This window comes from Erpetoichthys calabaricus, chromosome 15 (assembly GCF_900747795.2).
Source record: "Erpetoichthys calabaricus chromosome 15, fErpCal1.3, whole genome shotgun sequence".
Lineage (NCBI taxonomy): Eukaryota > Metazoa > Chordata > Cladistia > Polypteriformes > Polypteridae > Erpetoichthys > Erpetoichthys calabaricus.
The window spans coordinates 22,754,880-22,779,930 of NC_041408.2; the positions used below are offsets into that span (position 1 = coordinate 22,754,880).

Here is a 25,051-nt window from a genome sequence, read left to right on the forward strand (position 1 = left end):
CAGACAATAGAGTTTATGGTAAACCCCTCCCTGTTTTTCTGGGTTGGTACAGCCCTCACTCCCCCACCCCCTTGCCCCTCCCCTGCTACTCTATGCTAATGAGTTGATGACATCACCACTCACCCAGAGTGGCTGGCTACTGATTAAATTACATCTCAAACTGAAAGGTGTGCTGTATGCTGGTTGGAAGGTGTTTAGTGCGAAGGCAAAGTCTTTCCTTTGCCTCTGTGCCCTAAGGCAGGACTTCATACTTGGGAGGTGAACTCAAGAGGAGTTTACAGCTGCAGCTCTCCTCGCTTGTCTCCTGTTGTCAAAGAGAGCCGTTTGAATGGGGACTAGGAGGCAGAACAATCGGCAAGCCATGCTGTTCATTTGAGGAGGAGGAGGAGGAGGAGGAGAAGGAGGCGGTGGTTTTATTCTCTTACTGCCAAGCTACCTTTAAGTATCACTTTGTTTGCTTGCATTTTGTAAATATATACATATATATATATATAGGATTGGACAGAACTGGATTGGATTTAACTGGATAGTTGTTTTTTTTAGATTTCTCTTTTTTTCTTCAATTTGCACTGCTGCTGGTGTTATTAAGCTGCTTCCTTGAAGCCAAAGAACTGGGCACAGGATTCTTCACACATCTCTTGGATGAGCTCCCATGCACTTTTTAAAATTATTGTCTAACGTAAAATCAAATGGAACTACAGAGGGCAACCAGCATGCCTGGACCTCTGGCAACTGGGCCTAACTCTAACCCTAGCCCTGGACTTGCTCCTAGCTTCACAGCCCAGGTACCATTCAATTACAACCAGCTTGAAGGAAGGTTTAAGCAACTTCAAGGTAAGGGCAGAAAAGCCTTTGTTTATAGTGTGCCTTGTTGCTACGCTGTGAGTATAAAGTGATATAAAGTGACAGTTGCGTGTAACTGAACTGTTCAGTTTTTGGTGGGTGGAGGAATTGAAGGTTCAGGGCTAGAGAAAGGAGGCAGGTTGGCACACCTCATTGTGGTCTGAAAGAAAAGACTTTCAGAATATGGGCAGGCTTAATAGGAATGGGCTGGATGGTCATTACTTAATAAAATAATTCTTTAACACCCACTTTATTTGATTCAGTATTACAGAATCCTCCGATTATCCCTTTGAACAACACAGACACACTCTGAAGTTCTGTTTGAAAGAAGGTAGTACAGTCCAACCTTGAAAATGATGGTCATGTGTAAATTCAACAGTAGCCTTTTTTTTCTGCAGCCAGTTAAAGGTCAGGACTGCAATGAACAGGAGTGGACAGGCATTATGTATTCCTAGAGAACAATGGTGTGCAGTAAGGGAAAGGTGGGAGCAGTGTCTTGTTGTGTAGGGTTTTTTTATTTTTATTTTTTTTAATTTTACTAGTAATTGCCTTGGTAAATTTTAAGATTATAATGTCTCCACTGATCTTGAACATTTCGTGATGCTGTGCTTGTGTGCGCATTTGACTATGAAAGAGGCCCTTGTTCTCAATAACCCCTTTGAAATATCTTTCTCTGGCACATAAATTATAAACAGAGAGAGGGGCAGAGTGAGAGGGATGCTTTTCATAGTGAATATGCCTTTTGGCCTACCCAGCTTTGAGATTCCTTGAAAGAGACGTAAAAACCCAGTGGGAGTTTCTGTGGAATTTCTTTACAGAAACACTCTCTTCTAGATGCACCGGGGGAAGAGAGAAAAAGTATAAATCTTTTGTTTTAATTGTATTGGGTGGCTACAAGATTTGGAAGAAACAATGGCATTATAGGAGAGTGTTAAAAACATTGCTACATCATTTCTGTCAAAATTGAAACATGCCTGTATACTTAGAAGCGTACAGCACATTTTCTAACCTGTGTTTATAAGAGTTTTAATTAAAGGGCCAACATAAAATAGTGAAGAGTAGGTGGAGTACAATCTGCACATACAGTGATGTATCTAGCATCCTTGTGTTATTCTGAATTATAATTGTTTGTACAGTGGCATTTAGGCTGCTGATGACATCTAAGATGTTGTTGAATATAATGTGACAGATGGACATGATGTAAAAGTGGGAGGCTTTCCAGTTGCTTTCTTTTAAAGACTTAAATCCTATCATGCATAAACAGGTCTGATGTTTTTGCTCACTGAATTTGTATTTGGAGCACTTTTTTTTTCTTTTCTTTTTTTTTTTTTTTTTTTTTTTTTTACATCATGTAAATATATTGGTTTTATTTTCCTTTCACTGAATGCCACTTTGGGCAACCTCCATCTGTGGTTTTGGCAAATCAGCCCCAAGCATCAGCATGTTTTATGCACGCTGCATGTTTTAAACTGTAATTTTTTTTTTTTCATTTTAAAGAGCAGCTGTTTAAAGATTAATGCGAGTATGGCGTTGAGACAGTAGCTGTTATTTCCACAGGTCATGGTACAAACTTTCAACTCCGGCTTAAAAGGTTTTGTTCAAATTAACACATTCACAGGTTTAAAAAGTTTTGCTTCTTGGTGTATCTTATTTACTGAGGGAGAAATTGTTTTGGTGTTCCCACAATTAATTATTTAATTGCCTAAGTTCTTCCATAGTAAATGGCAATAAAAAATGATGATGCGATATGTCTAGTTTCCTTCAGCTGGATGACTAAACATTCTTTACTTAGTGTTGCAATGTCTTTACACTACTGGCAAACAGTTGGTAAACCAAACCCCACCCTCTTTATAACGTAGTTAAAATTATGACTCAAGTTGAGATCTTACCTTTGCCCTCTTATTTGTCTTGCAGAAAAAGATCTTTGCAGTGATAATGGCTGGAAAAAAAGAGCTTGCTTGCTTGAGCAATATAGCTGAAAGGTGCCGTATACCTGTAATTCATTATTTAAGTAATAGAGCTGAGTGATATGTCCTGCCCATGTAAGGAGAGCTGGCCCAACACTGGTGATGGTTTGAATTGCTAGTAAACTGGGTGGTTCCACGTCATGGGTGTTTCACAATGGTTAGAAAGGGAATTTGGTAATGTGCTTGCAAATTGCATGATTAGGGTGATTAAATCATTCCAACAAATAATGCAGCCAGTTTGAGGGCATGTTGTACATGATCCAGATTACATACACTGGAAACCACATTACTGTAAAATTTTAGAGGTTAATTTTTTTCACTGTGGAACATCCATCCTTTAAATTTTGGACCTTCTTTTCCTATTGCCTCTTTGTATTGAGACAGGTAGTGTAAAGCACAAGACATGAATTAAACTGGGATTAGGCTTCTGTTCATTGAAGGGGTCAGACACATCTTGCAAGGCTGAATTTAGGGCCCCCAGTTAACCTAACATGTATAACACTAAGACGTTCGGTCGGGGGTAATGAAGTGGACCATTTGTAGTAATATGCAAGTCTCCACGTAGACAGTGACCCAGATCCCCAGAGCTGAGCCTCCATGTTACTTCTGTATTAAAATAAAACTCAAAACAATTATCTCATTATTTTTGCACATTGTTGTATTTTCTTTCAGGTGGTTTATAATGTTATTCCAAGTTTGAATTTCATTTGTATAAATCAGAAGCGATCGTGTACACACAAATATTTTTAATTTAAAATAAATGTTTTTTCTGCTAAAGAGCTTTTTGATTTGTTTATTTAATGCAATCCCCTAAAGAATTAAGATTAATTTATGGGGAACACATGGTGGTCCAGTTCCTAGCACTGCAGTGTCACATTAGAACATTAGAACACTCTATAGACGAGAACAGGCCATTCAGCTCATCAAAGCTCACCAGTCCTATCCACTTATTTTTTTCCAAAAAAACATCAAGTCAAGTTTTGAAAGTCCCCAACGTCTTACTGTCTACCACACTACTTGGTAGCTTATTCCAAGTGTCTATCGTTCTTTGTTTAAAGAAAAACATCCTAATTTTTGTGCGAAATTTACCCTTAACAAACTTCCAACTGTGTCCCCGTGTTCTTGATGAACTCATTTTAAAATAACAGTCTCGATCCACTGTACTAATTCCCTTCATAATTTTAAACACTTCAATCGCGTCACCTCTTAATCTTCTTTTGCTTAAACTGTATAGGCTCAGCTCTTTTAATCTTTCCTCATAATTCATCCCCTGTAACCCTGGAATCAGCGTAGTTGCTCTTCTCTGGACCTTTTCTAGTGCAGCTATGTCCTTTTTGTAGCATGGAGACCAAAACTGCACACAGTACACAAGATGAGGCCTCACCAGTGCATTATAAAGGTTGAGCAGAACCTCCTTGGATTTGTACTCCACACATTGTGCTATATAATAATAATAATAATAATAATAATAATAATTCATTACATTTATATAGCGCTTTTCTCAGTACTAACCTAACATTCTGTTAGCCTTCTTAATGGCTTCTGAAAACATTTCCTTTGAACTGGTGCTGTCACTGCCTTTGTGGAGTTTGTGTGTTTGTCCCATGTCTGAAGTAGTAGCTTGTGAGTTTGTGAAAGTACCCCATGATACAATGGGGTCCCCATCCAGTATTTGATCCTGTGTTTCACCTTTGTTGCCAAAAGAGATTACAACCTCCTGCAGTCCTGTAATGGGGAAATCGGGTTTAGAAGATGGAGTGATGAATGAATGAGTAATGAACTGATATTTTCATTTGCAAGAAATTACACATTAAATTTGCTCATTCTTGGAATTTTCAGATTTATCCTAGTTTGCCTCCTGACAATGTCCCGAAACAAGATATTCTTTTCAAGTAAAGTAGTTGATTTTATTGAATGACACTAAATCACTGATATAAAAAATTTCTTTAAGAAGTTAAATTTCAGGTATTCTGTTGGATCCACCATCATTTAGTAGTAAGCAGATCTTAGAAAAGAGCTGACTATAATATAGTCAGTATGAGAATTATCAACAGAATGTAGTGCTTTGTATTGATCATTTTATGATCTTACTCTTTCAACCTTCATTTTATATTGACTGTTTATATATAAAAGAAATTTCTCAAAAAATGTGTTTTTTAAGGAATTGAATAATGCATTTATTGTATAGGGTTGCCAGGCTTATAAGGAAGGTTGCCAAAGAAAAAGCTGTTACCAGGGTGGCTATGGACAGTAGGTTTCAGCAGGGAGCAGAGACAGAGGCCAGAGTGCTGGCGGAGAATCAGATCATTTCCTCCAGATGGCCACAAATGAAGAGAGTAGCCAGAATTGAAGCTGCCTTTGTCGCATGGACCTGTTTCTGCAGAGATCAGGGGTAAGGGGTTCAGTATCTTTAGGGGTGGCCAGGATGCACACTGATCTGATAATTTAGAAAGAAACCTTTTTGACCTACAGGAGCCCCCAGAAGTGAGTCTGGGATTTGGCCCAAATGTGAACTGCTGGAGGAATTAGCTCAGGATGGGACATGGGTGAAGGCTTTCTTGCAGGGAGGAAGTGATGCCAGACTAACAATGGAGGGAGTTTGAAGTTGAGAGAGAGAAAGTAAGGAATTGCTGTGAAGCCTTTACGTGCAGACAGGGAGACAACCTGTGAAAGGAGTTTTTGATCAACTGTCATTTTATTATACCTTCTCTTCTTGTTTGTGTACTTGTGTGTCTGCTTTTGCTTAATAAAATCATATATTTCATGATTTTATGGTAATTTTGTCATTATTCCTGTTTTGGAGAGACAGTTAAGTGGCACTGGCCAATTACAATATACAGTGAAAGGAGGGAAGACTGGACAGTAAAATGTAACATGCAAGGCTCTGTTAAACAAGCAGAGAACTCACTGTGGAGTGGCTAAGAAAAAGTACTACGTATTCCACCCTCAGGCCCCAGAATATTAAAGACGAAAGTTCAGAGAGCAGCCTAGTGAGAGGAAAGAATTTGTATAATAAATTCTCGGCATTAGAAAGATTATCTAGGCAATAAATTTATGTTGGGATAACAGGGGGAAGCATCTCTCTTATAACAAATGTTGAATGATTCAAGCTGGCTATGCTGTGTATTTCAAAATATAAATGGGTTCTCCTGAAAATTAACAGCTGCTGGAAAACAAACAAAAAAAATGCTTAAACTTTGTTTGATATTTCCCAGGGTAGCATTTCATGTTTGTTTCGCATTCTGTCCCCAGAGTAAAAGAAGCCAATTAAATGTACTGAAGCTTCTATAAATTTTGGCCTGGGACTTCAACCGTAAAAGTGTTCATTCAAGAGGCACACAACTGTGATAAGACAGTCTCCTTATTATATACAGTAGATGGTTGGCTCTATAAAAAATATTTACCTTTGTTTTTAACCTGAATAGCTCTAAACAGAGTACCAGTGCAGATAGTCATTAAAGCAGTCATTATATAGTGAGCTAAGCAAATTTTTTCACATTTGTTGGGCACAGCCCAAACATGAAGAGTGTTCTCTGAAAACAAAAATGCAATTGTCATCACATGGTGCACCATTGGGATCCCATAATACATGTCATTTGTCTCTTGATGTAGTTTTATGAATTTACGAGTTACCACTGCCAACACTTGTGAATTTAGAGTACTAGAATGTACGTAAAAATGTGTTATAAAGATATCAAGTAAGGTGAAATGTAGAGAGTATGGATATGGATCCTTTCTTGACTGACCCTTGTAAAAACCCATAGCCTGTGTTTTAAGAGGCAATTTACAGACATTCTCTACCAGTGTAGAACATCTATGCTTTTTTTTTTTTTTTTTTTTTTTTTTTTTTAAGGTTGGGTATAATAAATGCAGTATCTATCTGTCTTTATTTGATTTAGTGATGAGTAAACCTCAGCCTGTAGGGACACTTTGGGGTGCATATTGCAGTTGCAGTCAGTCAGAACATAAACAACTCTTTTGAGTCTGTAATGGAACCTCTTGCATGATTCTACAACTTTTTGATAGGTACTTTAAAATTAAAGGTTCTTTTTTCTTTCTTCAAATTGTACAAGTACATATTTTAGGGCTGCATTTAATCTGGTCAGTTTAAGTCAGATGATGTATTTCCTTAAAGGCATTCATTTTCTTATCGAACAGGGGCTTGAATCACAGGTCTTGATTAAATGCATCTATACTAATCTCCAGACTGAGGAGCAGCGTCAGCGACAGACTGCTGTCACTGTCCTGCTCCACTGACAGACTGAGGAGATTGTTCCTCCCCCACACTATGCGACTCTTCAATACCACCTGGGGGGGTAAACGTTAACATTATACAAAGTTATTGTCTGTCTGTATACCTGCATTGTTATCACTCTTTAATATTTTCTTTATTAGTATGCTGCTGCTGGAGTATGTGAATTTCCCCTTGGGATTATCTATCTCTCTATCTCTCTATCTCTCTCCCCCTCTCCCCCTCCCTCTCCTGGGTTAAAGAGAAATTTGTACTTGAATTGAAACTACAAAACCAGAGTTTTGAACTCGATAGGTGGACAAAACTGTGATAAAATATGTTGCAAGATAAAAAAAAAAAAAAATTTACTATGCAATGTGTCCTGTTATGTAGGGTTTCATAAATATTTAAGTTTATGTAGGTTTGCTTCTCCTTTTCTGCCCCTAAGGCTGATTTATTCTTTTGCGTTGAGCCTATGCTGTAACTATTAGCATGTATTCTGCACCGTCTGTGTCGCGCTGTATAACGGGCGTATGCCTAAACATTTTTTGCCGTTGTTCATAGCACTCAGGAAAAGAAACTGATCTGTTAAAATGCAGCTGCTCTTGCTACACATTTTCTTCCACAGACAAATCTATTTAATGGTAATATTCTTCTGCTTTTTCATACATTCGCCAACTTCCAAACCGAAAGACAAATGAAAAAGCATTTCAGGAAATACAAAGTTATTAAACTGGCCAATCAGAGTCTTAAGGGGTCTGCGTAGGATTTGCTTTGATGTAACTAATAGTCACATTTTTGAGGGGGTACATGTCAGGTTATGCCATAGATATGCCAGAGGCAATGTGGACTACAGTGTACCTGCATTGTAGGCTCAACACAGAAATATAAAATATAAAGCCTTTAGTTGTTTTAATGAATGCCCATGTTTCCTGTAGAATAATCAGGTCTCTATATGACTGGTAACACTTTCTTTATAAGACTGTAATTAATGACTTTGACTGGAACAACTGGGACTATCTGGAGTATCCTTGGGCATGCACTGCTTTGTTAGGCCAGTAAAATGTAAACTCCTCAGTCCTGAGCTACATTTGTAGGGGCATAATGATTGGAGTTTATTTCTTCAGGATGCTCACCTTGTATTGGCTAACTAAGAAGATTACAATATGCAAGCTTTCGAGGCAAACTCAGGCCCCTTCTTCAGGCGAGAGTTGCCTTGAAAGCTCGCATATTGTAATCTTTTTAGTTAGCCAATAAAATATGTCATTTTGCTTAACTTCTCACTACATTCATAATGGCTAACACACCCTAGTACATCAGGATGCTCAGAGATAGTAGCAAAATGTATCCGGCAGAGGAGGCACAAAAAGGCTGTTCAGATGTGCATTCTTCTTTACAGAGAGTGGAGCAAACTGTAAAGTTCAGTTTTTTATAAATTAATTTGAAAAAGACTGTGGAACAAATAAATGTCCATTAGATAGATATCCTTCTGAACAATTACTCAGAAAGAGAATGTATTTTTCATTTCATGTTTCATTTCATTCATTCCTGAACCTACTCAATCCAATGCTGTGTCACAAAGGGTTGGGTCCCTGGCATTACCAGCTTTGATTATTATGTGGCAGGAACCAACCCTGTACAGTGTGTTAGCGTATCAAAACACACACTCACTCACTCACTAATACTGGACCAACTCAGACCCACCAGTCCACCTGCATGTCTTGTGGGAGGGAAACTGGAGAAAGCACATGGAGACAAGGAAGGATATGCAGACACCACTGCGAAGAGGACTAGGTCACGCTTCATCATAGCACTCTAGAGTCATGAGGCAGCAGCTTTATAAACTGTTTTCCACCATGTTGCACTTTCCTGATGCAAGAAGCTCTAGTAGTACAGAAACCATTTTGAAATTTGCCTGTTTAATCCTCTCTCCAGTAAAACATAACAATGCACAACATTACCTGTATTTAGAAAGCTGAAAATGAATATTGAATATTGGCCCTTTCCAAGTTACAGATTTTTATTATGTGTGACCAGTTTTTAAATTATAATTTTATGTTTGTATTTTCCTTCATACTTTATGTTCTATAAAATACTTTTGACAGAATATGGTTAAAACTGTCATTTTCATAGCAGTTTCAACTGAAATAAGAAAATCATACTGTGACAGTATGACATCTTGAAATGTGTCCAGTATGTGAATAAGCCAACTAACTTTTTAACTTTAACCAGCTTTTCTGAATATTCTGAATGAGCTACTGTTTTACTTTTTAAAAGAAGAGGATTGAGGTTGGTGGGGGGGATCTGGCTAAAAGATAGCAAGAGGCTCTTCTTTCACTTAGAGGTTAATCATAGTGCCACACAGCTTTGTGCAATCTTGATTTATATTTGTGAATTTAAGCGGACTCCATGGGACTTTGATACGGCATGCACACCATGTTTTATTCAAGGTTTCTTCATGAAACAGAAGTCTCATTATGTACTGATGAGTAAGGAAGCCAAGAAAATTTAACTTGATGGGAAAATACTCTGTATCATTCATCTTTTGCTCTAAGTACTGTCAAGTATTAGATATAAAAAGAGAAAAACAAAAAGGCAAAACAGCTTTCCACATTTTTTTCTCCCTAGAAACACTCGAATAGCAGCAGCAAAGAAATATGACTGTTTTAGCATCAAATGCCAGTCACCCTAGAGAATCATGGAAGTTGGTCTAAGCACTGTTAGAGAAACTAGGCATTTCAGTGTATGGTTTATGGGGGGAGAAAGAGGAAAGTCTGGAAGACAGTGGAATTTTACCATAGAAGGGTAGACTATATAGTACCATGCAGTGTCCAGAAATAAACTGACTACAATTATGGGGAATGGAAGGCCACTGCTTACTTACACTCTGAATTTTATTGTGTGTTTTCAGTGTCTCTCTTTTTATTTATTCATGTATTAAATTTTGCAATGGTGCAATGGTTTATGCTGCTACCTCACTGTTCCAGTGTCCTGGATGTTATGTTGGAGCTTGCACATTCTTCTATTGTCTGTGTAGGTTTTCCCCCCACATCCCCAAAGGTATACATGTTAGGTTAAAAAGCGACTCCAAATTGGCTCTCGTGTGAGTGTCAGTTTGTGGCTTTGAGAATTCTAGAATTCTATATTAAGTTAAAGTTGCATAGTCCAATTAAAAAGGTTGCGGCAGCATCAGATGTAAGGCAGAAAAAAACCCTTAATCCTCTGTAGAATTCACACACACTCATACAGGGTCAAGTGTACATGCTCATTTATTATGTGCTAGAAAATACAGTAACACTAATGTAATAATTAACATTTATTATAAGTATATTGGTATTTTCATGCTCAGTATGGCATTTGCTGCTTTATACTATTGTAATATTCCTTTTTTCTTAAATTGCTACAGACATCACTGTCATTCAGCACCAGCATTAACTAATCTTCACGCACACTTTTTCTTATGTAATGTAACCATCACATAGAGGAGTTATTTACAGGTATACAAGTCGGGCTTCATCTTAGACATCTGCTAGTTAAGACAAAAGAAGTCAGTTCACAGTTGATTACAGCTTGGGAGGTAGGGCACGATTTAAACAACTGTGTGTAGTCATAAAAATATATTTTATAATTTAATGTTTAAAAATAAAGCAATCAAATGGTAAGAACTTCTTGTGTAGCAGTATGAGGACAGAAGCAAGCTGTCTAGTTAAATGACATGTTCATAAACCTCAAGAATCAACTTCTGACAACAGAAGTAAATCATTGGGGTGAAAACCTGCTGCCAGTGGTTCACTGCAGGACCAAAATTTAAATAGCCCTGCTACCTACGCTAAAGCCTGTCTTAGCTACAGCACTCAACTATTTGTTTCCAGTGAGAAGTTTAGTCTGGCTGTGCCCATCACGGTTTTGTGTCCTCATATGGAGCTGCTGGATGTACAATAAACTCTGGCCACTGGATTAGCAATTTGAGGTAGAGGGGCTTTGTCTCTAGTAACCCCATCAGGCTTGTTACTCTAAGGGCACCTTCTTTTTGCAGTTGGGTTTACCATTTCATCCTCACTGTAACATTATCCTTTTTCTTACCTGCTAACCATTTTTATGGGGAGCCACTGCCTATGCTAGCAGCCTCCAGTAGTGCACACTCATGCACACATTAACGCCTGCCGAGTGGGGTATGATTCTTTCACACTGCTACACAATTTACACGTGTGCTTCTCTTTGGTTTATCTGAATGTATAGTGTGAGGCACATGTCCCATCAGTTATAATTTGTAGGTGCATGGAATGCTGTCAGGATGCGAACAATCACTTGGTTTGGTGTGTATGTAAACAAAATTACATATTTTTTTTTTTATAATTTTGGATTCGTTGCCAGTGAGCCTAACACAAGCATCTTTGGGATATAGTAGTGGAAAAACTGGACTAACCAGAGAAGAATGTGAAGTAACCATAAGCGGTTGACATAAAGCACTCTCTGTGGTGATCAGCACTTCAAAGTGGTGTACATTTTTGCTTTTTTAGCAGTATAATGCAACCTAACAAAAAGACCCCACCTTGGACACCTGCATAATAAGTGACTTGATGAGAAAGACGGGCACACAGACACTGACCCAGCAGCACCAATCACTGAGGTTTTCCTCCCCACTAGAAATAACTGTCAGTACGACTAAAGTGGCAAATCATTTTAACATTCATTTAGTCTAGCCACTGTACAGAAGGATCAACAAAGGAAGCCCACTAATGACCTGTATGTCAGAAACATCAGATTTACGTTGAAATGTGCTGGACACGTTTGTTAAGAAAAACTGCATATAATCAGAAGCGCCAGGAACGTGTCAGTTTAGGTCACTCTGGGCACATTTATTGTAGGGGAGTAGTTTTTACTCTGCCAATGTGGTCTACAGACTAAAGAGTTGGTCTGTAAGCCACAATGTTGCAAGCTTAAAAGTCCTACCATAGCCACACTCCATTACCTTGATCAAATTCTGAATGTCTCATTGCTTAAGTCTTTTTAGAATGTTACTTCACCATGAAACATGACACACAGCATGAAGGATATTTACATTATTGATATTCTGATAAATTAAGAGTCATGATCCTGGAGCTCGTTTTATAAAGGTTTAAATCACAAACCTAGTACGTTTACAGAGTTTACAACACAAATGTTAACAGCCACCCATATTACTAACCGAGAATGGTAAACTGGATATGGACGCAGGGACCTGCCTGTGGACGCAGGAGACATAGTGTGCAGGCGCCACACACAGCCCCCCCGCCCCAGAGCGAAACGGGAGAGACTACGAACCGTCTGACATGCTGCAAGCAGGATAAAGCGAGGTCAGAAATAAAAGACAGAGTAGGAAACAAAGTAAAACGTCATAAAAGGTTAAAGAACGGGGCCAAACACATGGAGAGCAGGTTACAGATGATGAAAACTGGAATGCAACAGCTTCAAAAAACCCGAGGCACGAAACAAATGCACAGCGAAATACAGAATATAAAGGCAGAAAAAACGACAGTTAAACGTCCACACCACACAGCGGAGGCAGACCCGGAAGGTGCAGGCGCCTACATCGCGTGTCGGAAGGCGCGGGAAAGTACGAAAGGCAAAGGCGCCTACACAGCATGGTAAAACCCGACATAATACGGAAAGCGCAGGCTTTGCCGCCATATTGTGAGTGGCACTACTGCGTAGTGAAGGCGCAGGCGTCACCGCCATATTGTGCGTGGCACTACTGTGGAGTGAAGTTAGGAATAATGTGCTGCTTGGGATCGTACAAAACGCTGAACGCGACCCACCGTCTGAAACTGCAGAGGGGAAGCAGGCACGGGTTCAAACCGAACGAACTCGACTGACGGATATACGCCTACAACGCGTGTCTCAAACCACAGAAGCAGGGCAAGCACGGGTTCAAAACAACGCAAGCTCCTACAATGTGCGTCTGAAACTACGGCTGCCCAGCGGGCACGGGTTCAAAACGCCGGGGGTAGGCGAGCGAAGCGAGCAGGGGGCGGAGCCCCCTTGTTAAGGTATAAAATGCGAAGCCCAGAGTTAAGGCTCTTCCTAGGTTGCAGCTGTCGGATACAGCCAACTCAGAAACGGTTGTCTTTATTATTTAAAAATCACCTTATTTGTACCTCAGTGCTGAGACTGGCTACTGTCAGACCATCAGGACAATGAATTCCTACAAAGTTTCAGAGTCACTTGGGAGCGAAAAAAAATTTCAATGCCTAATAATAATAGCCGTTATGTGATGCTTCAGATTGATTCAAATAATTATATTTTAGGCTATATTCCATCAAACCAAATTAAATCCCAGTCAGTTCCTACAACTGTTTTCTTTTGACACTTGAAGTAAAATAAGAAATCTTTGTCTTGGATGTGATTTTGGGGCTCCATCAGGAAAACAAAAACCAAAATAGACAAATGTACAATATTATAAATGTTTTCCTCTGATTTTCAAAATGCTGCTGGTGAATTAAATAAAGTGGCTTTTGCATTGAAGATACCCAGTAGGGTTCCTCTAATAAAAAGAAGTTGAGCCACACATTGGACTACTGAAAGCCATTTAGTGGTGCTCATGATAAGTTTCTTTGACTGATCCTTTCAAGCATTCCAAGGTTCAGTGCCATATTTGTCAGTGATAACAATGGTATGTGCTGCACCTATTTACACAACTGCCTTTGCCATCCAGTGTATTGTATCTGTGACCCTATTGCATAAATGTTGCCCTTTCACATATTAGCATGATTATGTTTTACTGTTCAGGTCTGCACTGCTGCCAATATTATTTAGACTTAATGCTTTTATACTCTAGAATTAATCATTAGTTCACACAAGTCCCCCACAATAGGTTTAGCAAACTGGAACCTTAAAAGCCCCAGCTGGTCCCAGATTTTATCTGAATCTTGTCTTGCAAGCAGTGATTAGTGTGTACATTTAAATAAAGCTTTGGTTTAATCTTTCTTCAATAGCAGCCATCTCTTCATTTTTAGAATATAGCTGATGCATTTCTGTTTGTTATCATGGATGTTCCTTATTTCAGGCATCCTGGGATTATTTTTAATCTGTTCAGAGTGAATCGGGTCTTCTATTCTTCATACATTCTTATAAAGGGCAATTTATAAGAGAGGAATGAGTGATGTGCAAATGATGCCAGCCTATTGGTTTTACGCTATTTTTGAAGTAGTTTTAATTTTCAGGTTTCTAAGGTCAAAGTCCATAAGCCTATTGCTTCTCCGTGATGGATGCTTCTTTTTTAGTTCAGCATCATTAAAAGATAAGGCATTTTTTGCTTCCACTATTTTATCCTGTGCAGTAAACCTTTGGAATACTTCTTCTGGCCCTTTAGAAACTTCACTGCATATTTTCTTTAAGCTGTATTGTTTGCGTTTGGCTGGGAAGTTAAATCTCCTACTAAAATACAGAGGAGAATCCAAGATGATGTGCTATTTAGGATATCTCGGCACTTTATATTAAGCACAAGTGTACAAGTGACAAGTCACTGAGCACAAGCTCATCTGCAGAGTGCTTGGTGTATGTCTCAGTTCATCTGTGCACATCTCTTACACTTCAGCTGGCTGACACACTTTTATCTGTTCATAGGGCTGCTCCTGTCCAGATAGATTCATTCATGACTGGAACAGCAGTGCATAAAAAATTTAATTATTCCAAAGTGATTTAAGGGCAGTAACAAAATCTTCTACCACCTAGTTATCTTGCTTGGTTATGTCTCCTGTGAAGAAATTGTTTTTATTTAAACAGTATTTATTGGAACCGGAACCTTGTCCAGCGATTGCTCCTGCTATGTGCCAAATGCTTACTGGGACAGACTCCAGCTCTCCTGTGATTCGGCTTGGGATGGATGAGTAGAAAGATCGAAGATTTAAATAATATTTTTTTGATTTCCTGATGCTTATAATGGGAATAATATTAATGTTTTTAATAAATCTGTTAAACTTATCATTTCAGTTTTCACATTCAAAGGCCTTTGGCTTTTCCAACTACAGTATTTCACAGTGTCTTTTGGAGTCATGATCCCCAGGATGATATCAGAAGATGTGTGAGCAACACACATGACAAGTTGAGTAAAGCATAACACATGAACACGCAAATACTCCTTGCTTGCATCCTGTGGATCAGCCCTGCCCCGTTCGTTGGGCTGCTGTTAGAACAACATTTGAATACAGAACCAGCTAGAAGAATGGCTGAGAATGAGATTGCACATCCCCAACATCTGCCCTTCTTCAGATAATCCAGCTGCACACAGTTCCTCAGGCCTTCAGCAAGGCGTACTTAGAATAATTGTGCGGTGATTTGGTATTCGTTCTAGCATTGAGTCTTACATTTAAAAGTTGGACCAGACTTGGTCTTCATCTACATCTAATATTCAGCTTCATAGTTGATTGTGAAAAGAAAAAGGGTGTTAATAGACTTTCTCTATTCAAGCAAAATGGTGGTTGGTAATTTAGGGCATGCATATATAATTTTACTGAACTGAAGAAAATGGATCATGACACATTTCATAAATGAAACATCTGCATAGCAGTTTCAATACTCTGTTTTTTTATGAATGTTTGCTTTTATAATTTCATTTAAAATTTATTATGGATAAATATGAATGTAGGCAACTCTGCTATCTGACTGATGGATTATGCAATACATGTAATTTTTTTTCATGGACATTTTGATATCGTTTGCTGCTGTTTAGCGTTGGTCCCCATCAACACCAGTTGTTTAACTTGTAGGTGTAAATCTGCATCACATTTTGTGAAGGTTGGTTCCCTGCTAGATTTGATATTTGACGTGTGGAGCGGCAAAACATTCAGTATAACTAGCTGAGCAGCACTTCCTCCGCCAACACCAGTTAACAGTACCTGTAACAGAACTGTGCCTCTATACACATCCAGTGCTAATTCTGAACAATGATGGTTGTGTGGCGCTGTGTACTCGTGGTTGTTGTGTTTACTGTATAGTGATGAAACTTGTTTATAGGGTGATTACTGTGTACTGGAATTCGTATAACTTGAATGTGCTACACATAGCCACTGCCCAGCGGCATTATTAGTGAGTATGACAAGCTTACTGTGAAACTTCTGTCTCCCTTACCTTAAAAATCTCAGAGCATATTTATCATTACTAGACACGTAGAATAAGGAAATTTATATTATACCTATTCTGTTATACAGTTTATTATTGCTAGTGTCTCATACTGTGTTGTTATTGGACTGTTTGCACTAGGTGTTGCACGGTGGTCCTAGACACATGCTGTTTTGTCTCACTGTGTACTTGTACTGTATATAGTTGAGATGACAGCAAAAGCTGAATGGGCTTTATAACAAGTGTAGAAGCGAATCATGCTTCAGTTTATCTTGGATATTGCTGGAAGGATGACTTATTGTATTAAATTATTGGCTTCCAGACTCCGCAAATGTTGGTTTTAAACAAAAATAAAATTTCCAAAAAAGCAATATATTTTGCCATTACTGTACAACAGATGCAAGTGTAAAAATATCATTTTGTCCCAGAGGCCCATAGGCCCTCAGGAAATTGCTGACTCTTAGGAAAATATGCTTTTAAAACCAATCAATATTTGCTTTAAAGCCAAGGTTTTCAGAATCCAATTTACTGCCATCCAAATTATACAAATTTAGCCTTGAAGGTTTATATTTGGACCTTGGTAAAAATAGGCCATATGTCAAACTCGTGAACAATGGTGGATGGTTGTTTCAGAAAAGGTTGCTTGTTCATTGTCTTCGCTTGAAATCACTGTGTGACCGCTCCAATTTTAATAACATTTTTTTTTTTTTACCAAGTATTGGGTAATATAAATAATAAAAGTGAAAAATGGGCTGCAAAAATGTATTCTAATATTGTATTACTGTTCGTCAGCTAGCCTCATTCTGTATAATTTGGTGATCTGCAAACTATTGGCAAGACTAATTTCTACTTAAGTTGTGTATTGCATGCATCCTTACAAAAAAATGAAACATTGTAAAAGTAAATAGGCATTAATTAATTTACCACTCTTTATACTTCGCTCAGCTGGCTTCTTTTCAGTAATCCATTCCTTCATTCATTTTGTTCACTATGTTCATTTCATTTTAGGTGGGCAGGGAGCTTATGCACAAAAATGATTTAAATTATGCAAAAACACAAATCAGAAAACACAAAAACAAATTTGAAACACAAAGCACAAATCATAAAATGCAAAAATAAATCAGAATACTGTACAAAGTAGAAATTGAGTACACAAAAGCAAATCAGAATACACAAAATCAAATTGAATACGAAAAAAAATGGAGGAAACGCAAAAACAAATCAGAAATTGCAAAAACAAATTGAAAATGCAAAAACAGATCAGAAACTACAAAAACAAATGGTGCAGCATGCAAACAAAATGACGACGGCACAAATAAATTAGGAAGCCTGAAAACTGCAACCACCAATTCCTATGACGCTGAAGCAGAAAAAACAGTGAAAGCTAAATGAACATCATGGTTCACAGGTGGCGCAGTGGTAGTGCTGCTTTTTTGCAGTAAGGAGACTGTGGAAGATTGTGGGTTCGCTTCCCGGTTCCTCCCTGTGTGGATAGTGCTTTGAGTACTGAGAAAAGCGCTATATAAATGTAATGAATTATTATTATTCAGTCCTAGCTTTTTAACGAGTGGCATGGTGGAAACAAGAATGCTAGAAGTTAAAGAGATCTGTTTTCTTTTTTTTAGGTATTTTTATATTATTTAGCATAAAAGATAACGTTTGCAAAATATTGAGTACTCTCTTTCACTGTTTTTTCGATTTGGGTTATGCGCTGTTCTTTTTGTTTTCATGCTTCCCAATTTGTTTGTGCAGTTTTGTTTGTGTGTTGCTCATTTGCAGTTGCTGTTTTTGATTTGTTTTTGTGTTTCCAATTTGCTTTTATATTTTCTGATTTGCTTTTGCGTATTCAATTTGTTTTTTGTTTTATTTTTTTTGCATTCTGATTTGATTTTGCATTTTCTGATTTGTGTTTGTGTTTATAATTTCTTTTCAGATTTGTTTTTGCACATTGCACTTCAGGGCCACCATACTATAATCTATTTTGACAATATCGGCAACCAAGGCAGACACTAAACCAGGACAGGGAGCCTCAGTCACACACCCACAGTCACTGCTAGAAGGTCCAGTTAAAGGCACATTACACAACTTTTCCAGTTGTTGGCTTAATCTTTGACATATCCAGTGACTCACTCCAGTGAAAACTGTAGTCATAGTTCAGTGGGCATGAGAGCTGACAACCAATGAATGCTGATCCAGAATTACAAGATGCATAATGCAGTGGCAATGCAAGGGATGGGAGTGCAGGGGCTTTGGACCTCACAAACAGAAGAGAAGCTTGTCTGTCTGATGTCTCGTGTTTTATGTATCACAACAGAATAGAAAAAAGGGCCTTACATCACTGGTTCCATCAGGTAGCATGCTGTCGGCAGTCACAAAAAAGAGGCGAGCATGACTACTAGAAGGTTGGCACACGTTTTATAAATGTGATAGACACAATGATTTTTAGTTGTGTATATTGACATGGTGCAGCAACAAGATCAGCATCTGCAGGCAACAAATCTGACATACCCATTGACTGGAAGTCACATAATGTAACGTCAGCTTAAGGATCACTAGTCCCCCCAACCTGTGGATCTTTGGGATGTGAGAAGAAACTGAATACCTAAAGAAAACCGCATAAAGTGTGACTTGTAAGGATTTGAGCCCAAAGCACCAGATCTGACATAGCAGTGGTAATCATTGTGCCTTCTTTGGTTTGTTGGTTGGTTGGTTTGTTTATTTGTTTGTTTGTTTTAAGTCTGTTACCTGTAGCCTTTCTGTCTGTTATTATGTGCATCTATTTTGTGATTAATATTTTCATATTTTTCAGAAGCTAAGAAATTTCAAACAGTTGTTTTTGTGTGTTGACTATTACAAATAGCTGCACTTTCATGCGCTTGTTCATTTCTGTGGGTCTTACAGTTTAGAAAGCAAGTGCTGAGCTAGTTCTTTAACAATTCGTTGAGCAGGAGATCTTGGTTATAGGACTGAGAAGATGTCATATCTCTTTCAATTTTGAATGTAGAAAAAACACCTTACTGTAATTTCCAGATACACAACTGCTTGTTCAACATATTGTGTTGCCCAAAAGGGTCAAACATGCATAAGATAAAAGGTCACTCAAGAAAATATCAAGCTGCCTTCATAGCATAAACTCAATATATCCTTTGTTTTATAAAAATACTGCAGAAATATGCCTTCATTCTCTTCCAGCGGGAGATCACCCTCTGAAGTTTTCAGTTTGTCAAGTTGATCAGATAACTAGAATAATAAAGTAAGCGAGTGCTGAGCTGAAATGAAAACCAGAAGGCCCTGTAGAAAACAGCTGGGCTTAAACTTTAATAACCAACCAATTGTTACACCCTTGGCGGACACAAATTGAATTTAATTAGATCGGCAGGACAAATTTTAAGCAGATACAGTACATTTGAACATATTAGTCTTCCTCATGCTTAGTTAGCAATGTTACATGGGAAAGGTTTTAGCTGTATTTGTTTTTCTCTTTGAATAGTATGATCTAAAATTGCTTGGTCTTATCGTTTAGTTTTGACATCTGAAGAGAAGAAAAACTTTATTCCCAGCAATGTTTCAGGGTCCTCTGCCTGAGTTGGTGCTATTGGCAGTTTTGCTTGTTTGTCCTTCAACTCAGAAGCCTGGTGTCAGGTATTCAGGAAGTAAGGAAATGAATAATTTATTAGAAAAACATTCTTGGCGCATTCTGAAGCAGTGAGTTAATGTTCAGTTGGGTTTAAGGAAACTGCAAGCCTGCGTGGAAGTCTCGAATGCAGAATGTTGACTGTGACCTCCTCTCCCTACCATTGTTCTCATGTAGAAGTTTCACGTATTGTATCCTGCCTGCCAGATTCCTTTTGAATGGACAAAGATGTTTGAAATATAATCGCACTGGGAAACATTCTTCCTAAGGCGGATTAAACTACAAACAATAAAATTGATTGTAAATTTTTCTACAGTAATATGCAGCCACCAGAAATTCAGCAAAGGCAGTCATGATAAATGCGAATAATTAAGTGTGGGGGGGGGGATTGATCATTTATAGCATGGCACCAGTATTTTTAGTAGAAGGTTTCCATTATATTGAGCAAATTAATTGTTATCCATGTTGGATAACACAAATAATATGATGATGTTACTAATAAACAAAATGATTCTTTTTATTTCCATTGAAATATCAGTGTTGGTGGCTTCATACAAGGAACTGCTATTCACTGAGGCAGCTATAAGCCTGAAAGGCAGGAAATTTATTCTTTATGGCGCTTTTATTATCATTTGGTGACAGGTAGAGGGTAGAATACACATGCACACAGATGGCAACTCTGATTCGTTTTTTCTGAACAACTGCTTAATTAGAACTTAACGTCAAAGAAGTAGGAGGGCCCCTAGTCCTGGGTTCATCTCCTGGTCAGGTTGCTCCCTCAGTAGATTCTCATAACATTTGCTTGGTATTTTTCTGGGTGTGTTGATTTTCCCCCAAAGATGTTCATGTTTTGTAAATTCTTAACAAACTGGCCAGACATGAATGCCTGCACGATTGTGTTGGACCAATATCCTGTGCGTCTTTAACTCCTGCTTTGCTGCTAGTGCTCCTTAGATTGGTAAATCATCCCTTCCACTGTATAATGAAAAGAATGATTTGTAGAGAGTATGGGCGTAATGCATCAAAAGTGTACAATCAGAAGAGAAGAAGAGTCTAGTCCAAAGACACAAATCTCAATCCTGTTACACCACCACCTTCTTTTTCCTTTACTGCCAATGGAGTTCTTAGCCACTAGACAGTAATTTTAATTTAAGGATAATGAACTACTTGTGTATTACAATTTCAAATTACATTTATTTATTCTTTAATAATGAAGCATTGACAATGATTGTAGTGTACTCTAGAGGCCAAAGAAGCAGCTGGCATCAAAAAGATAAGTTACCTGGCTTGACCTTGTGACACAGAGAGGGGAATGGAACACACCATTTTTTAAGAATCTATAGTTGGAACATAATACTCCAATAGTAGTAAAAAAACAGGGCCATGCTTTAAATTCTCTACTTGGATATGTTGTTCTCTTCTTTCACTTGCTGTTCAAGAAACTACTGCTGGTACCTTTCCAGTATTTGTGGAGTCATAAGTTATGATCTTAGTTATCTAAATGGACTAGATAACAAGGTTATAAACCAGGTATAGACTTTAGTTCAATCCCAGTGTCTTCAATACAGCCATTCTTCATTACACCTGAACAAGCAAGTAACCAAGCACTCAGTAGTTAATGTGCTGTAACTGCTTTTAGACTTCAGTAATAAATGTATGTGCATAGATGAGCCGTAAGCCTGTCGAGATATATTTCAACATGTATCTTCTTATCACTAGCTAATTACAGTAAAAATACTGTTAACAGCTCAAGTGAAAAACCCTGAAGAGCTAAGCTGAGTCAAGGAATGATTCCACACGTACAGTTTTAGGTGCATGTGACCACCTCAGCACTTTCTTGAACTCTGCCGTAGAGAATATGTGATTTGAAAATGTAAGAATTTTTGAGTAGCTGTTTGCAATCTGTGGTCAGTCATCTGCCATATGGCAGTTGCATGATTTCAGATCACTGATTTTCAAAGGATGGCCTTTTTTCTGTGTAGTAAGAAAAAAATAATGGGTGTAACGCTAGCAGGAAACTGTTGCTTCCGTGTCACCAGTTTCCTTTAATAGCAACAGTGCACCTCTGTGCCGTCTGTCCTGTTTTGAGAATAATATTGTGATTAATCGGGGAAAGCAAATTCATTTGGATGTCACGAATAAAAGTAACATGAAAAAATACTTAGCCATTATCAGACTATTACAGTGATGGTATCGGGCACAAATAACTTTTATTATTATAGTATCCCATTGTTATTCCATACATCCATTATCAAACCCTCTTGTTCCATTTCAGGTTTCTGTACCTGTACCATTAGACCCAAGGTGGGAGCCACTGTTAGTTAGCATCAGTTCAATAAAAGACAGAAACATGGGCCCACCCACGTCCAGTCATACTGAGCCAATTTAGCACTGTTAATATGTTAACACACACAAATGTCCAATGGTCATTGTTCACAACAGTGTTAATTCATGAGGACAGATATTACAAATGGTTAAAGACTTTTACATTTATAATGTTTTTTCCTGCACAGGGTTACAAGAAGCAAACCTCATTAGTATTGGATGCATGGCAAACACGTCAGTTCATCACAGAGCGCACTTGTCCTTGTCCAGTTTAGAGGTGACAGTTCATTTAACATTTAAGCTATCGAGATGTCATTTAATAAATTCTGTAGAAGGATGGCAAACGGCAGAGGAGTCTGAAAAATATTACCCAAATGTAAAGTGAATAGGGATTAACAGGCTTTGCTGTTTGAATGACCTGTTCTAGTTAATATTGTTCTTCTGTAGAAGCCAAATGGAGTCCACAGGAAATCTGCACAAACATGTAGTGAACTCCACCCAGATGGTTACTAGGCTGAAAAACCCTGGAGTTGAGGCGACCTAACCAGTAAGCCACAGTGTTGTCCTAAATTATATTAAACATCTGTATTTAAGATTGAAGGAAATAATCAATTATTAACATGTACAGTAGTGAAAAGTCAAGCAAAATGACACCTTTTATTGGCTAACTAAAAAGATTACAATATGCAAGCTTTCAAGGCAACTCGGGCCCCTTCTTCAGGGAAGATGTTGAAAGCTTGCATATTGTAATCTTTTTAGTTAGCCAATAAAAGGTGTCATTTTGCTTGACTTTTCACTACATTCATAATGGCTTACACGGTACAACACCCTAGTACTATTAACATGTACAAGTAATGTTTTGCTAAAAAATATATTCAGAAAATTATAAAATGTTTAATCACAGCAAAGAAGGAAATAATTGCAGTTTTGTTGTAAAGGAGAGTAACTAGATTGTAATGTGTTTTCTACATTAAAATCGTCTGATTTACTCATGCTTTATATTTGGTACTGATGTGTTTGGCACATATCCATGTCATGCTTATTCCAGTGGGTCCTGAATGAATAGCTTTTGCGAGTCCGTGCCATTAATTTCCGTATATTAACATGTCAGACAGCTCTAAGAGTGCATCACTTAATTAATCCACTGCTTCTTGTTGGGATGTGAGAATTAACGGTCACCTCAGGCAGATGGGCTGCAAAAAAGCGAGTTGCTTTCACTGGCTTCCTTGAATTTTATGACATGCTTTTTTCCCCTTCCTGATTAGATTTTTTTTTTTTTTTTTTTTTTTGTGATTTGATTTAAACTAATGTCACTCATAATAGGATTATGTTTAAGAGTACTGATTATTTGTAATATCAGCTAGTAATTGGAGAGATGGACAAAAAAGTCCATTGGACAAACAAACTCGTGTTCTACTCACAAACTTTTTGAGATTATTGCCATGAACATGCATTCCAAAGAAATGAAGTAAATTTCAGTTGACGCCACAATCTAGAGTATTGTAACTACTTACGTCTTTGCTGTTTGAGAGTGGAAAACTGATATTAAGGGCTATTTTCTACAGTGCATTTCATTTTACAGCTGAGGAGTATGTGCCTGGATAATGTGATCCTAGCGTGAAACAAAGAACATGTGATCTTCAGGTTCTGAGTTTAGCTCCTATGGGAAGTTCTGCTGTTAATAATTAACATCAATTTTTAACCCCAACTGTCAGATTACAAAGTCAACTGCTATAAAGTCAGTAATCAGGTTTCATTATTGTTGTGTTTAACAGTGTCTACAAGAACGGCCCCCCGTTTGGTTATAGAAAATAAGCGGTTGTTGACTTTATATTAGCTATAGAGTCTTGGCTAAGATTGAATGTTGGGTTAATGATGCTGCTGTAAATTAAGCCCATAATCATATGTTGCTAGTGTCCTGCATCATTTTATGTTATGTCAAAACGTTTTCTTTAGTTTTGGAGAATACATGTGAGCCTTTCAGTAGAAGGGGAAAAGAACTGCATGTTACAGCTCTTTGTATATTGACTCTGAGTGCACTGCCAACCCATAGTATTGTTTACACTGAGACACCTAAAGAGTATCTTTGAACCAAGTGAACCCACATAAACACAGAGAGAACCACAAATGTATAATGGCAGGCACCCCAGCTTGAGTTCATGTTCTCTTAGGCAGCACTCCTGTTCTCTATGATACAGTGACACCCTTTAGTAACTGTTCATTTTGCTGAATTATTTAACCTTTTACTTTTGCCAATTCACTTTTATTGGTTTCTCATCCCACCTCAGTTTAGCAGGTAGATTTTGTTGAGTAGAAGTGTACATTATTATATGTACAGACAGAAAAAAGGTCAGTAGTCAGTTACTTTCACTTGATGCCACTCCCACTCTTTCAGTTTTTCTCTGAACACTTTGTCATCTTTGTCATACGTAGAATGAAGCCTCTCTTGATGTTAGTCAAGTATAGGTTATGTTTTCTGCACTTGTGATTAATCACACCCATTTAATCACTTTGATGTAGTACAAATATAGACGACACAGAAGTGCTCTGTGGCCAGTCTGAAATGCGTGTCCCACATCTCTGAGTCTCTGAATTAAGACTTACCTTGGCTCTGTTTTCTGCAGCCTACTTTCAAAGATAAGGGCTGGGTGGCCGCCAACTTTGAATCTTAGAAGCTGCATATGCCAAAAAAGGATCTATTGATTGTGAAAGAGCTTTTTCTATTATAAGAGCAGCCTGCCTTCTTGTTTTTCTAAACCAATCTTTATGATTTATCTGTGGTGTTTTTTTATTTTTTGCAATGTGGCTTATTGACCAAGTAGCTGGGACAGTAAAGCATAAGGCTGCTGTTTCAATCCGCAGTGCACTGACTAAGCTCTATCAATTCTGTTTGCATAGAAAATATGCCATCAATAATTATTTTTTTATTTTTATATTTTGTTTTATTAAAAT

General features: G+C 37.9%; 1 protein-coding gene across 2 annotated transcripts in view; it reads left to right on the forward strand.

Annotated features, from left to right (window-relative positions):
- sptbn1 (spectrin, beta, non-erythrocytic 1) overlaps positions 1-25,051 on the forward strand; it is a 271,534-nt gene that overhangs the window by 147,668 nt on the left and 98,815 nt on the right. Inside the window, exon 1 of one of the 2 annotated variants that reach the window (XM_028820331.2) lies at positions 419-834. The exons of the other annotated variant lie outside the window; for it this stretch is intronic. Within the exon in view, the coding sequence (XP_028676164.1) occupies positions 690-834 (145 nt within the window). The 5' untranslated portion in view covers positions 419-689. Of the gene's footprint in view, positions 1-418; positions 835-25,051 lie in introns of those variants that run through there. 2 annotated transcript variants of the gene reach the window in all.